Source organism: Ahaetulla prasina, chromosome 4 (genome assembly GCF_028640845.1).
Source record: "Ahaetulla prasina isolate Xishuangbanna chromosome 4, ASM2864084v1, whole genome shotgun sequence".
NCBI lineage: Eukaryota > Metazoa > Chordata > Lepidosauria > Squamata > Colubridae > Ahaetulla > Ahaetulla prasina.
Genome location: NC_080542.1, coordinates 72,449,026 through 72,462,435, shown reverse-complemented (window position 1 = coordinate 72,462,435; position 13,410 = coordinate 72,449,026). Strand labels below are relative to the sequence as shown.

Genomic DNA, 13,410 nt, shown 5'->3' with positions numbered 1-13,410 from the left:
TTTTGTCCAAATACACTGTTTCTCTATCCCTGAAGCTATTCTGACCAGAGCTTGAAATAACAACACATAGGTCACATAAGCATTTTCCATTGAGATGCAGTGGCCTTCTCCAGATGCCCTCCAGTTATGAATTATAGTCACCCTTGGAAAAATAGGTTGAAGAAGCATGGGTGAAGCATTGGAAAAAGACAAAAGTTAGCTTATAACATTTACTTTTGCCCCAGTCCAGATAGGTTTTTTAATGAAGATCAAATTGGGGATAACCATGTTTGTGGTCTTGCATTTATTGGAAGAAAAGCTGGATATAAATGGGAGGGTGGGTGTTGAGCTAGCAGAACCATAGGCAATAGATAGTTCGCTTACAACCATTCATTTAGTGACCATTCAAAGTTACAACAGCACTGAAAACAGTGACATGACCACTTTTCAAATTTGTGACTCTTGCAGCATTCTCATGGTCATGTTATCAAATTCTGGTGCTTGGCAACCACCATGTATTTACAAAACTGCAACATCTCAAGGTCCTGGGATTATCATTTACAACATTCTTAGGAGCTTCTGACAAGCAAAGTCAATGGGGGAAGCTAGATTTGCTTAACTACCATATGATTCACTTAACTTCAATTATTCATATAATAATCATGGCAAAAAAGTTGCAAAATGGAGCACAATTTACTTAAAAATTGTCTTGCTTAGCAATTGAAATTTTTAGCTCAATTGTTATAAATCAAGGACTACCTGTATAGTCAGTGTATAAACAAGAAATAGAGTAAGGTATAGAGACTGTCTCCTCCCCACCCATCCCCATTGACTAGTAATTGTTTGTTAGAGCAATAACTCAATTTGTACAGTTTGTACAGCTCAATTTTTACCATGGATTGAAAAGAGCAAAGGATTGTTTATTTCATTCAGGGATAAAGTAAACAATCTGAACTTGCATTCAGTAACACAAAACTTCAGAAAAGATAGAAGAGATATCAGCAAGCTAGAACTCATAAGGATGGTACCTCTTTCAGACTTTTGTTTGGGTTAATAAAGCTATTTAAACAATGATGCACAACAGATTTGTTTTTCCTGAAAGAATTTTAACCTCATGCCTGCACAACATGCTGTACCCACAGACAAAGTTGTTTTACATGTTGACAGTAGGAAAAGAAAGATTTAATGGTCATCTGTGATGAAGTGTTGTGAATGAGAATGCTTTCAAATGATGCTGGATAATCCTTATCCATTACAGAGTTGGCAGTTGTGCTGAAAGTTATTTCTGTATAGATGTTGCAGAGAATGCTCGAGGGTATGAATGTCACCAAAGCTTACCTACATCGCTGACTTTTTCTTACTTTCTGAGCACCTCTTATAGAAGAAATGAATGTACAAGTCCTTCCGAGATCAACAAATGAATTTAATTTCACCAATTTGCTAACCACAATCACTATTGTTTCAAAAAATACATTTGGAAGTAAGAGCTTTAGAACCAAAGTTTCAGAACACAGATGGTAATGGTGAAAAGGCAAATTCAAAACTGCCAAGGCTTAATGCTAGAGTCTAATTTATTCTTTCAATTTAAGCCACTGAGATTTTTAGTTTAATCTGCAATAAGCTCAAATTGGAAAATGGACAAATGCATCATACTAAAAATGGTTAAGACTAATACAATCAGAGGATAATCCAAAAGCACTATTTCTAAGAATTTTTTCCCCAAAGGTTACATATGAAAACAAACTTTTTTCTGAAATGGTTACGATGGAATCTGTAATACATGCAACTTCAATGACTGAAAGTTAACAGCTTCTTAAGATTTCAATATTTGTGAAATACATTTTGTTCCTTGAAATTTTCTTCAAAATGGATCCTGCCTTGTTCAATAAAGGTTATTCCATAGTAAATGGACATAAGTAAAAACCTCTGTTGTGCTTATCAGTTGAGACTAAAAAAATAACAAAATGTGTGATCTGAAAGATATCTAAAAAAAGAACAGCATTATTTTTCCTCCTGAAAAATGTCACTTATTTTAATAAAACAAAAATATTAAGAAAAGGACTGAATAGTTGAAAAATAGGTTACATCACTTTGCATATTAGACATAGGCCTTTTGTGCCTTTTGTTAATTTATGTCTAGAAATTTTAAGCATTTCAATGAATGAAGAGTAACAGAAAAATATATACTGCTTCTGTGTCAGTAGAAACACTGTATTTTGTACTCATAAGCACTCTTTTTCTGCTTATTCAGTTCCTGCTGTAATTTTTTTGAAACCAAAGAAGCTATTAACAGCGGAGTTGTGTATGTGTGCACAAGTGTCTGCATGCATGCACATTATTTTCAGGTGAACTAACCTTGCAGGCAGAGGGGGGTCTGCTTTGCCAGCAACCAGCCAGGAAGATCTATGGTAGGCATATCTGTATCTCTTATTGTCCACTGGAACTATATCCATGAGCACAATGAACTTGGCTTCTAGATCCACGCCAGAAAAGGAAACCCTAATGGTTGGAAACATTCTTCTGAAACAGAAATAATGAAATGAGAAAAAGAATATGTAAAGAGAATAATCCCTCACAGCTGATTTAAGAAAAAATGCCCTTGCAGCATGAGAGGAAGGGAGGGGAAGGGGGAGGGAGGGAGGGAGGGAGGGAGGGAGGGAGAGAATGTAATCTTTGTGTGTTGGGGATTTTAAAAATAAGCCATTTTGCCATATTCATTATAAGGACAATGGGCTTAGACTGTGTTATAATTGACACATGTGTCTGCCTTTCTCCCTTCCAGCCCTACTGGCGTACTAATTTCACAGAAGGAAGGAAGGCAGGTAAGCATCTCAGAAGGCAATGGAGATTCTCAAGAATTACAGCCATTTTCAAAAGAGTAATAATATACTGTAGTAATCAACTGAATAGAGACTGTGCAAACACTGAGGGTATTTTTGTTGAGAGACAATTTATGAGCATAGAACCTAACACTGCCATCAGATGCATTTCCCTACACATCTAATTTTATAATATAGAAGTGGTTGTAACTCTGGACCTTGGATAAGTTGCAGAAGTATTAGCCATTTAAGCAGTGGTGGGATTCAAATTTTTTAACAACCAGTTCTGTGGGTATGGCTTATTTGGGGGCATGGTTTGGTGGTCATGTGACCGGGTGGCCATGGCTATGTGCATAGGGACTACTCAGAGGGCTGAAAAAAAGTCATTTCTGACCGGTCCTCGCGCTTTTGACTGGTCCTCACACTTACGATCATCCTCACATGTATGCCCGTTGCAGCATTCTTAACAACTGTGTCACTCATTTCACAACTGCTTCTCTTCACCAGGGTAACAAAATAGGGTGCAAAACATAAAATGTGAGGACAGAAGTGAAGAGCAGTCAAAAGTGCGAGGACCAGTCAAAAATAATCTTTTCAGCCATCTGAGTAGTCCCTATTCACATAGGGATTACCCAGAGGGCTGAGAAAGGTGACTTCTGACTGGTCCTTGCACTTTTGACAGGTCCTCACACTTATGACCGGTCATCATTTATGCCCGTTGCAACATTCTTAACAACTATGTCACTCATTTCACAACTGCGATGCTTCATGTGACTGGGTGGGCATGGCCACATGGTCATGTGACATTGCTTCTTTGCCCAAATGACAGTTTCCTGCAAAGGTTATACTTGTAAAAAATGGTCATAAATCACTTTTCTCAGTGCCATTGTAACTGTTGTAAGTCAAGGATTACCTGTACAAAAATATAAAATGCTTCTTTGCTTGCAAAAAGCTGCCCTAAATACCAATCATTAGATTAGAAATACCTGCAAATTGGAGTTACAAATCAGATAGGGTGCCAGAGCACCTTGAGGAATTAAAATAGTTAAAACGCAATGATAACTATCAGCAGCCAACTCTTGCTCATAAAGTGAAACCCTTTAGCAGAGAGGACCAGAATAAAGCAAAGGAGCAAACAGGGTATCTGTTGCTTGTTAAACCAATTACCAGAACAAATAGACACAGGAACTAGTCAGATTTCCGAAGCTGCTTCTTTTCAGGAACAGAGATTAACATTTTTCCTTCCAAACAAAGCTGAATAGGGAAAATTATCCCATCACTAAACACAGGATTAAACATCACCAAGCACAGAATTAAACTTCACCAAAAACCAGTTTTAGACCAAAAGTCAGAAAGGGTATATAAATTCATGTTTGAATATCAATCTTTCCAGCTAGCCAATAAGCCTTGCTGAATGTCACTCATCTTGGTTCCTTGTCATTAAAAGCTTCTGCTTCATTATTCAATTATTTCTTCAAAGTGCTAATCATTGCATCCTGGCATGAAGAATAGGGGAGTATTTCCTCCCGACAGCAGTATAAAAAACTTAAAACAACCCTTCCCCTTTAAGAAAGTCAAGCAAAAAACAAAAACAAACAAACCTCTGAGAAGCTCCAGAACCAGAAGTGACAGTAAGTCTAGGCGTACTGCCAAGAATGTAATAAGAATTAAAGGAGAGGCAGTTTCTGTAAGCAGGGTAATAAAGATTAGGCTAGGAAACAACACCAGAAAGTTGTAATTCCATACAGTATTAACCCTGTAAAGCGGGGGGGGGGGGACGAAAAAGATTTTTTCTAACAACTGTTCTACCAGTGCGAATCAGTAGAATCCCACCACTGCATTTATGCTTCCATAACATCTGAAGCAAATAATATTCTCTGTACTGCATATATATGAGAAACAATCTGGTGTCAGTAACTCATTATATTGATTTCCACTTCAGAAATAAAAGGTGGAAGAGAGTCAGCAAACTTGCACTAGGCATTTTAAAAAAGGAGAAAATGTCTCAATGTTGAAGAAAATCACACATTTAGTATGACTGAATAGCTGAATTAAAACAGGAAAGTGGAAGCAAAATAAGTTTTTATTGATCTGATTAACTGGTTTTGATTTATATTTTGCTAATTTTCCAATAATTTCAGAGGGGAACAGTTGCAAGAAAAAGTATGTGAACCCCTTGGGATTAAGTGGAGTTTTGCATGAATTGGTCATACAATGTGCTCTGAACATCATCTAAGTCACAACAGTAGAAGAACACAGTCTGTTGAACATAATACTACACAAACATTAGATGTTGCCATGGTTTAATTGCACATAACATGTAAACATTCACAGTGCAGGGAGGAAAAAGTATGTGAGACCCTAGCCTAATGACTTCTCTCAGAGCTAATTGGAGCCAGGAGTGAGCCAACCTTGACTCCAATCAGTGTGATGATATTGGATGTGTTGCTGACAGGTGTCCTGCCCTTTAAAAACACACACCTGTTGTGGGTTTACTGGTTTCAAGAAGCACTGTCTGATGTGAACCATGCCTCGCAGAAAAGAGCTCTCAGAAGACCTACGATCAAGAATTGTTGACTTGCATGAAGCTGGAAAGGGTTACAAAAGTATCTCCAAAAGCCTTGATGTTCATGTGCCCATGGTAAAACAGACTGTCTACAAATGGAGAAAGTTTAGCACTGTTGCTACTCTCCCTAGGTATGGTTGTCCTGTAAAAATGACTGCAAGAGCACAGCGTAGAATGCTGCATGAGGTAAAGAAGAATCCTAGAGTGTCAGCTAAAGACCTACAGAAATCTCTGGCACATGCTAACATTTTTGTTGACACATCTACAATAAGGAAAACATTAAACAAGAATGGGAGGACACCACGGAGAAAGCCATTGCTGTCCAAAAAGAATATTGCAGCACGTTTGAAGTTTGCAAAAGAGCACTAGATGTTCCACAGCACTACTAGCAAAATATATTGTGGACAGATGAAACCAAAATTGAGTTGTTTGGGAAGAACACACAACACTATGTGTGGAGAAAAAAAGGCACAGCATACCAACATCAAAACCTCATCCCTACTGTAAAACATGGCAGAGGGAGCATCATGGTTTGGGGCTGCTTTGCTGCCTCAGGGCCTGGACAGATTGTTGTCATTGATGGGAAAATGAATTCCAGAGTTTATCAAGACCTTTTGCAAGAAAAAGTACGACCATCTGTCCGCCAACTGAAGCTCCGCAGAGGATGGGTGATGCAACAGGACAATGACCCAAAGCATACAAGTAATTCAACAAAACAATGGCTTCAACAGCACAGAATACGCCTTCTGGAGTGGCCCAGTCAGAGTCCTGACCTCAACCCAATTGAAATGCTGTGGCATGACCTTAAGAGAGCAATTCACACCAGACATCCCAAGAATATTGCTACACTGAAACAGTTTTGTGAAGAGGAGTGGTCCAAAATTACTCCAGATCATTGGGCAGGTCTGATTTGCAACTACAGGAAATGTTTGGTTGAGGTTATTGCTGTCAAAGGAGGGTCAACCAGTTATTAAGTCCAAAGGTTCACATACTTTTTCCTCCCTGCACTGTGAATGTTTACATGTTATGTGCAATTAAATCATGGCAACATCTAATGTTTGTGTAGTATTATGTTCAGCAGACTGTGTTCTATTGTTGTGACTTAGATGATGTTCAGAGCACATTGTATGACCAATTCATGCAAAACACCATGTAATTCCAAGGGGTTCACATACTTTTTTTTGCAACTGGGAAGCTCCTTCTTGGTATGTATTTTGGTCTGCTATTTTTTAAAATATTAAGCATTATAAGATGGGGGGGGTTGCTGAAAAAGTGCCATATTCCAACTTTAGAGGTGCAAATTTTGAAAGAATTGTCTGATTTTCATATATCTATTGTGCAATAATTCAGTTACCAATTACCAGTTACTAGTAATTATCAGCTCCTGCCTACTAACAGTTCTAAAACATGCAAATACATGCAAATGTCAATAGATTAATAGGTACCATTTTGATGGGAAGGTAACAGCATTCCGCATAGCCAGGCTGGTCGTGTGACTATGAAAAATGTCTTCAGACAACACTGGCTTCCTTGATCAAGAAATGGAGATGAGCACCGTGACCTAGAGTAGGTCACGACTGGACAGGGAAACCTTTATCTTTACCTAACTACTTATGTCTGCAATTTCTTCATTTTTAACAGTATTTAACAGATTAACAGAGTTGGAAGGGACCTTGCAGGTCATCTAGTCCAACCCCCTGCCCAAGCTGGAGACCCTACACCATTTCTGACAAATGGCAGTCCAATATCTTCTAGAAAGCCTCAAGTGATGAAGTTTCTACAACTTCTGAAGGCAAGCTGTTCCACTGGTTGATTATTCTGTCAGAAAATTTCTCCTTATTTCCAGGTTAAATCTCTCCTTGTTCAGTTTCAATCCATCATTCTTTGTCTGGCCTACAGATGCCTTGGAAAATAGCTTGACTTTTTCCTCTGTGTGGAAGCCCTTCAAATATTGGAAGATGGCTATTATGTCTCCTCTGGTCCTTTTCTTCACTAGACTAGCCATGCCCAGTTCCTGTAACCGTTCTTTGTATGTTTTAGTCTCCAGTCCCCTAATCATCCTGGGTGCTCGTTTCTGCACTTTTTCTAGAGACTCAACATCTTCGTTATAGTGTGGTGACCAAAATTGGATGCAGTGTGGTCTTACTAAGGCTTTATAGACTGGTATTACTACCTCATTGATCTTGATTGTATCCCTCTATTAATGCAATTTAGGATTGCATTGTCTTTTTTGACTGCCGTCACACACTACTGGCTCATATTTAATTGGTTGTCCACTAAGACTCCAAGATCCCTCTCACAGGGATCCCCTCTTACTGCTGTTAAGCCTGCTGTTAAGCCTGGTCTATATGTGTACTTTTGGTTTTTCTTGCCTAAGTGTAGGACTTTACTTTTCTCTATGTTGAATTTCATTTTGTTAGATAGTGCTCAGTGTTCAATCTGTCAAGATCCATCTGGATTTTGAGCCTATTTTCTAGGGTGTTAGCTATTCTTGCCATTTTAGTATCATCTGGAAATTTGTAAATTCCCCTTCTATTCCTTCATCTAAGTTGTTTATGAAGATTTGAAGAGTACTGGGCTGAAGACGGAACCTTGTATTACCCCAATGTTTACTTCTCTCCATGTAGATGTAGTATCATTAAGGACTACTCATTGAGTACGGTTTGTCAGCCTGTTGCAACTCCATCTGATGGTGATGGTATCTATCCCACTTTTTTCTAGCTTACCAAGAAGTAGATTGTAGTCTACTTTGTTAAATGTCTTGCAGAAGTCTAAGTATATTATGTCCACAATATTTCGCTGGTCTATTAATTTAGTCACTATGTTGAGGAATGAAATAAGATTGGTTTGGCATGATCTGTTTTTAACAAACCTGTGCTGATTGCTAGTTATTACTTTACTTGATTCTAGATGCTGGTAGATCTGGTTTTTTAACTTTTCCAGTATCTTCCCAGGTACTGATGTTAAGCTGATTGGTCTCTAGTTTCCTAGGTCAGTTTTTTTTCCTTTTTTTGAAGATGGGAATCACACCAGCTTTTTTCCAGTCCTCTAGTAGTTCCCTGGTGCTCCAGGATTTTTGAAAGTTGTGGTACAGTGTTTCTTAGATGACCTCTGCCAGCTCCTTTAGAACTGTGGGATGTAATCAGTCATGTCCCAGTGATTTGTATTCATCAAGATCAGCCAGGTGTTCTCTTATTTTTTGCTTATTTTAACTTTTATTTCTAGTTTGTCTTTTACAATTTGTTTTTGATAGGTTGGGCTATAGTTTCTTTTGGTGTGAAGACTGATGCAAAGAATGAGTTAAGCAGCTCTCCTTTCTCTCTCTTGCCTGTTACTTCTGTGCCGTCTTCTCTCTTTATTGGATCAACTGTTTTCTTGATTTTTTTCTTGTTATTTATACGTTGGAAGAAACTTTTTATTATCTTTAACTTTTGTTGCAAGTCTTTGTTCATTTTGCTTTCCTGACTTCATCTTTGCAGATTCTGGCTATCTGCTGATATTCTGTCTTAGTTATGTGTCCCTCTTTCCATTTTTTGTACTTGTCCTTTTTGTCTTTCAAGTTTTCAGAGAGATCTTTGTGCAGCCATGCTGGTTTCTTCTTGGATTTCTTATTTTTCTTTCTCATTGGTATTGTGCTGGTCTGGGCTTTTATGATTGTACTTTTCAAAGTTTTCCAAGATTCTTGAATTGTTTTCCCCTTTGGGACTTTCATCCAAGGAATATTTCCCAAGTTCTCTCTGAGTTTATTAAAATCAGCTCTTTTAAAATCTGGTGCCATTATATTCTATTGCTTGTGTTTGTGTTATGTTGAATTCTAGTATAAAATGGTCACTCTCACCCAGGGTTTCATTGTTTCAACTGCTTCTATCACTTCTTCTCTGTTTGTATGAATTAAGTCCAGTATGGCTGTCCTTCTAATTCCCTCCTCTATCTTTTGGATAGCAAAGTTGTCAGCTAGGTTGTTAGGAACTTATTTGTCACTTGGTGAAGAATTAGTTTTCCAATTGTTATCAGGGTAATTGAAGTCCCCCATTACTATTGTAGTATGTTTCCTACATATATTAATTGGTTGGCAAAAAGGACATCTTTTTTTCTGCTTGATTGGGTGGCCTATGGTATACACCTATGGCCACGTCATTCTTTTTTTCTTCTTTTATATTGACCCATATCCATTCTGGGAGGTTTTAGTCTTTGGTTTCATGCATTTCTGTAGCAATATAATGGTCCTTTACATACAATGCAACTTCATCTCCTCTTTTATGAGGTCTAGATTTGTTTTGTTTTTGAAGGGTTTGTATCCTTCTATGAGTGTGTTCCAGCCATGGGTTTCATCCCACCAAGTTTTTGTTATTCCAACTATATCATATCTACCTTCATATATTTGTAGTTCGAGTTCACCCTGTTTGTTCCCCAGACTTTTTGCATTTGTATATAGGCACTTGAGATCTTTATGTCTGACGCTGGGTATGCTTCCTGTGTCTCTTATTTGGTGTTTGAGTTTTCTTCCAACTTGATGTCGATAAATACAATTCTCTATTCCACACACTGTATCATTCAATGCATTGATGAAGTAGAATCCAAACTATTAAAGTTTATTTCATAACAATAAAGTCCAATTATGTTAATTATTAAGGTGACAATTCAATATACCCCATTTCTTTACCTTCCTTTTTCATTAATTTTTAGGCTTCTTTGAGTTCTTATATCTGTTATGAATTATGCAGTGCCAACTATAACTTTTGCAGACCAAAAAAAGTCTGCCAAACATTTCTGTGAAGAACATTCATAATTAGTATCTAAAAATTGGGGCATTTGTCTCAAACAACTTGTGACCAAGGTTACATATGTATGTAATGCCAGTATATTTTACAAGAATCTTTCAAGCAACCTCCTCCCAAGATTTTTTTTTAAAAGCAAGTAAATATTTTCCATCTGCATCTAATTTATACCTTTAATTTAGTGTGGCTTAATAACTACTATAAATATTTTTAAGAACAGTTTTCAATAGTTTTCCCCACCAGTATTAAACATTAGGAAACTGACTTACAAGAGACTCATTGTGAAAATAAAATGACAAGGAAATAATTATTATTCTGAGCCCATGGAGGAAAATATAATATAATATAACAACAGACTTGGAAGGGACCTTGGAGGCCTTCTAGTCCAACCCCTTGCCCAGATAGGAAACCCTACACCATCTCAGTCAGATGGTTATCCAACATTTTCTTAAAAATTTCCAGTGTTGGAGCATTCACAACTTCTGCAGGCAAGTTGTTCCACTTATTAATTGTTCTAACTGTCAGGAAATTTCTCCTTAGTTCTAAGTTGCTTCTTTCTTTGATCAGTTTCCACCCATTGCTTCTTATTCTACCCTCAGGTGCTTTGGAGAACAGCCCAACTCCCTCTTCTTTGTGGCAACCCCTGAGATATTGGAACACAGCTATCACGTCTCCCCTAGTCCTTCTTTTTATTAAACTGGACATACCCAGTTCCTGCAACCATTCTTCATATGTTTTAGCCTCCAGTCCCCTAATCATCTTTGTTGCTCTTCTCTGCACTCTTTCTAGAGTCTCAACATCTTTTTTACATCGTGGCGACCAAAACTGGATGCAATATTCCAAGTGTGGCCTTACCAAGGCATTATAAAGTGGCACTAACACTTCACATGATCTTGATTCTATCTCTCTGTTTATGCAGCCCAGAACTGTGTTGGCTTTTTTAGCAGCTGCTGCACACTGCTGGCTCATATATAAATGGTTATCCACTAGGACTCCAAGATCCCTTTCACAGGTACTACTATTGAGCAAGGTGCCACATATATGGTACCGGTGCATTTTGTTTTGTTTTTTTCCTAAATGTAGAACCTTACTTTTTTCACTGTTGAATTTCATTTTGTTAGATAGCGTCTAATGTTCAAGTCTGTCAAGATCTTTCTGTAACTTGAGCCTATCTTCTGGAGTGTTGGCTATTCCTGCCAGCTTGCTGTCATCTGCAAATTTGATGAGTTCCCCATCTATCCCCTCGTCCAAGTCATTGAAGATGTTGAAGAGTACTGGGCCTAAAACAGAGCCTTGGGGTACTCCACTGCATACTTCCCTCCATGTGGATGTAGTTCTGTTGAGGACTACACGTTGAGTGCGGTTGGTCAGCCAGTTACGAATCCATCTGGTGGTGGTGCTGTCTAACCCACATTTTTCTACTTTATCTAGTAGTAGGTTATGGTCTATTTTATCAAATGCTTTACTGAAGTCCAAGTAAATTATATCGACAGCATTCCTCTGGTCTACTAATTTTGTCAAAGAATGTGATAAGATTAGTCTGGCATGATTTGTTTTTGACAAACCCATGTTGGCTTTTGGTTATTACTTTGTTTGCTTCTAGGTGTTCGGTGATTCGTTGCTTGATTATCTTTTCCAGAATCTTCCCCGGTATTGAGGTCAGGCTGATAGGTCTGTAGTTTTCTGGATCTGTTTTGTTTCCTTTTTTGAAGATGGGAACTACATCAGCTCTTTTCCAGTCCTCTGGCAGCTCCCCTGTGCTCCAGGATCTTTGAAAGATATAGTTCAGTGGTTCTGAAATCACGTCTGCCAGTTCCTTTAGAACCTTGGGGTGTAATCCATCCGGTCCTGGTGATTTGAACTCGTCTAGGGTAGACAGGTGTTCACTTACCATTTTCTTCCCTATTTTAACTTGTGTTTCTAATCTGTTTTTTGTAGTGCTGTTTTTGATAGGTTGGATTGTTTTTTCCTTTTGTGTAAAGACAGATGCAAAATATGAGTTAAGTAGATCTGCTTTCTCCCTGTTGCTTGTCATATTCTTGCCACTTTCTCCCAGCAATGGGCCAATTCTTTCCTTGGGGTATAATGGGGTATTAATGGGGTATAATGGGGTATTAATAAGATCAGATAAAGTACTTTGACTGTCTTCCTTTGGTCAGTACCATTGATTTGCTAGGATGACTGTACTGTAAATCAGCATGGAAATAACAGAGCCAAGATTCAAAATGTTCTCCCATATCAGCCTCTAATTTAGACTGGATTGTTTGACTGGATTTTCTTGAAGGTCACTATAACAAAAGTATAGTTTTTACCATCATATTTAAGACCATGTATTTAGTTACTCAGCAGGATTGCAAAGTAAGCTGATGCAGACAATCTAGTGAGAAATAAATAAATTGACCTGCTAATTTCTTTTAGCTCCGGATGGGACTCCTATATGAAGCAGATGCTAACAGCAGAAATAAGAAAACAATTTAACAAAACTAATGATCATTCCTTTTATAATTTATATATTTTGGCCTAAACAATGTCATAACTCTTCCATTTATGTGCAGATTGGAGTGTGGGAGGAGGAAATAATTGGCACAAAAAAATATTGGCACAGTAGAAGTAATGTTGCAGAATCTCTGGTATGCACCAATATTTAATGAACATTTTGGATATGATTCTGTGCAAAGTAAAAAGGCTTCTAGACTCTGATGAATTAGTTTTTCCAAAGTGTAATACTGGCTTTACTTTCCTAGTTGTAAATAAACTGTGTATTGAATTCCTATCATCCACAGATAACATATTTATTTAATCCAAAAGCAGCAGGTTGTTATTATCAACTCACCAGTTGGGGCTGAGCAGACTGGTTAACATGTCTAAAGTCTGATCTTCAAAATTGACTCAATTCTCTTTGTTGTTTAGATTGCAAGAAACTAAAAATAGCTACTTCTGTGGAAATTGTTTCTGGGAGAATTCTCTCTATATCACCTTCCTCATTTTACAAGGGTTCAATCTAATTCATAAATTAGATTTGTTTCATTAAAATTATGGCTTGTTTTACAAAGATTTCCATTTTAGTTACTCTAATGCTTTCACTGAAACATGCTTTTCTACTTCAATTGTCTTTTTATTTTACCCCAAATAAAAATTCAACTGAAGATTTGCAGTACATATTAATATACCAATGTAGTATGTCTCCTCAAATTGTGAGAGACAATTTCTGATGGCTTATATTATACATTAATGAGATAGTAACTTTTCAGAGTCTGCTGTGGGTTAT

General features: G+C 37.6%; 1 protein-coding gene across 1 annotated transcript in view; it reads right to left on the bottom strand.

Annotated features, from left to right (window-relative positions):
* The window catches only part of TBX20 (T-box transcription factor 20), a 60,905-nt gene that overhangs the window by 39,320 nt on the left and 8,175 nt on the right, over positions 1 to 13,410 (bottom strand). Inside the window, exon 3 of the mRNA XM_058183358.1 lies at positions 2,335 to 2,499. Coding sequence (XP_058039341.1) covers positions 2,335 to 2,499 — 165 coding nt within the window. The remainder of the gene's footprint in view (positions 1 to 2,334; positions 2,500 to 13,410) is intronic.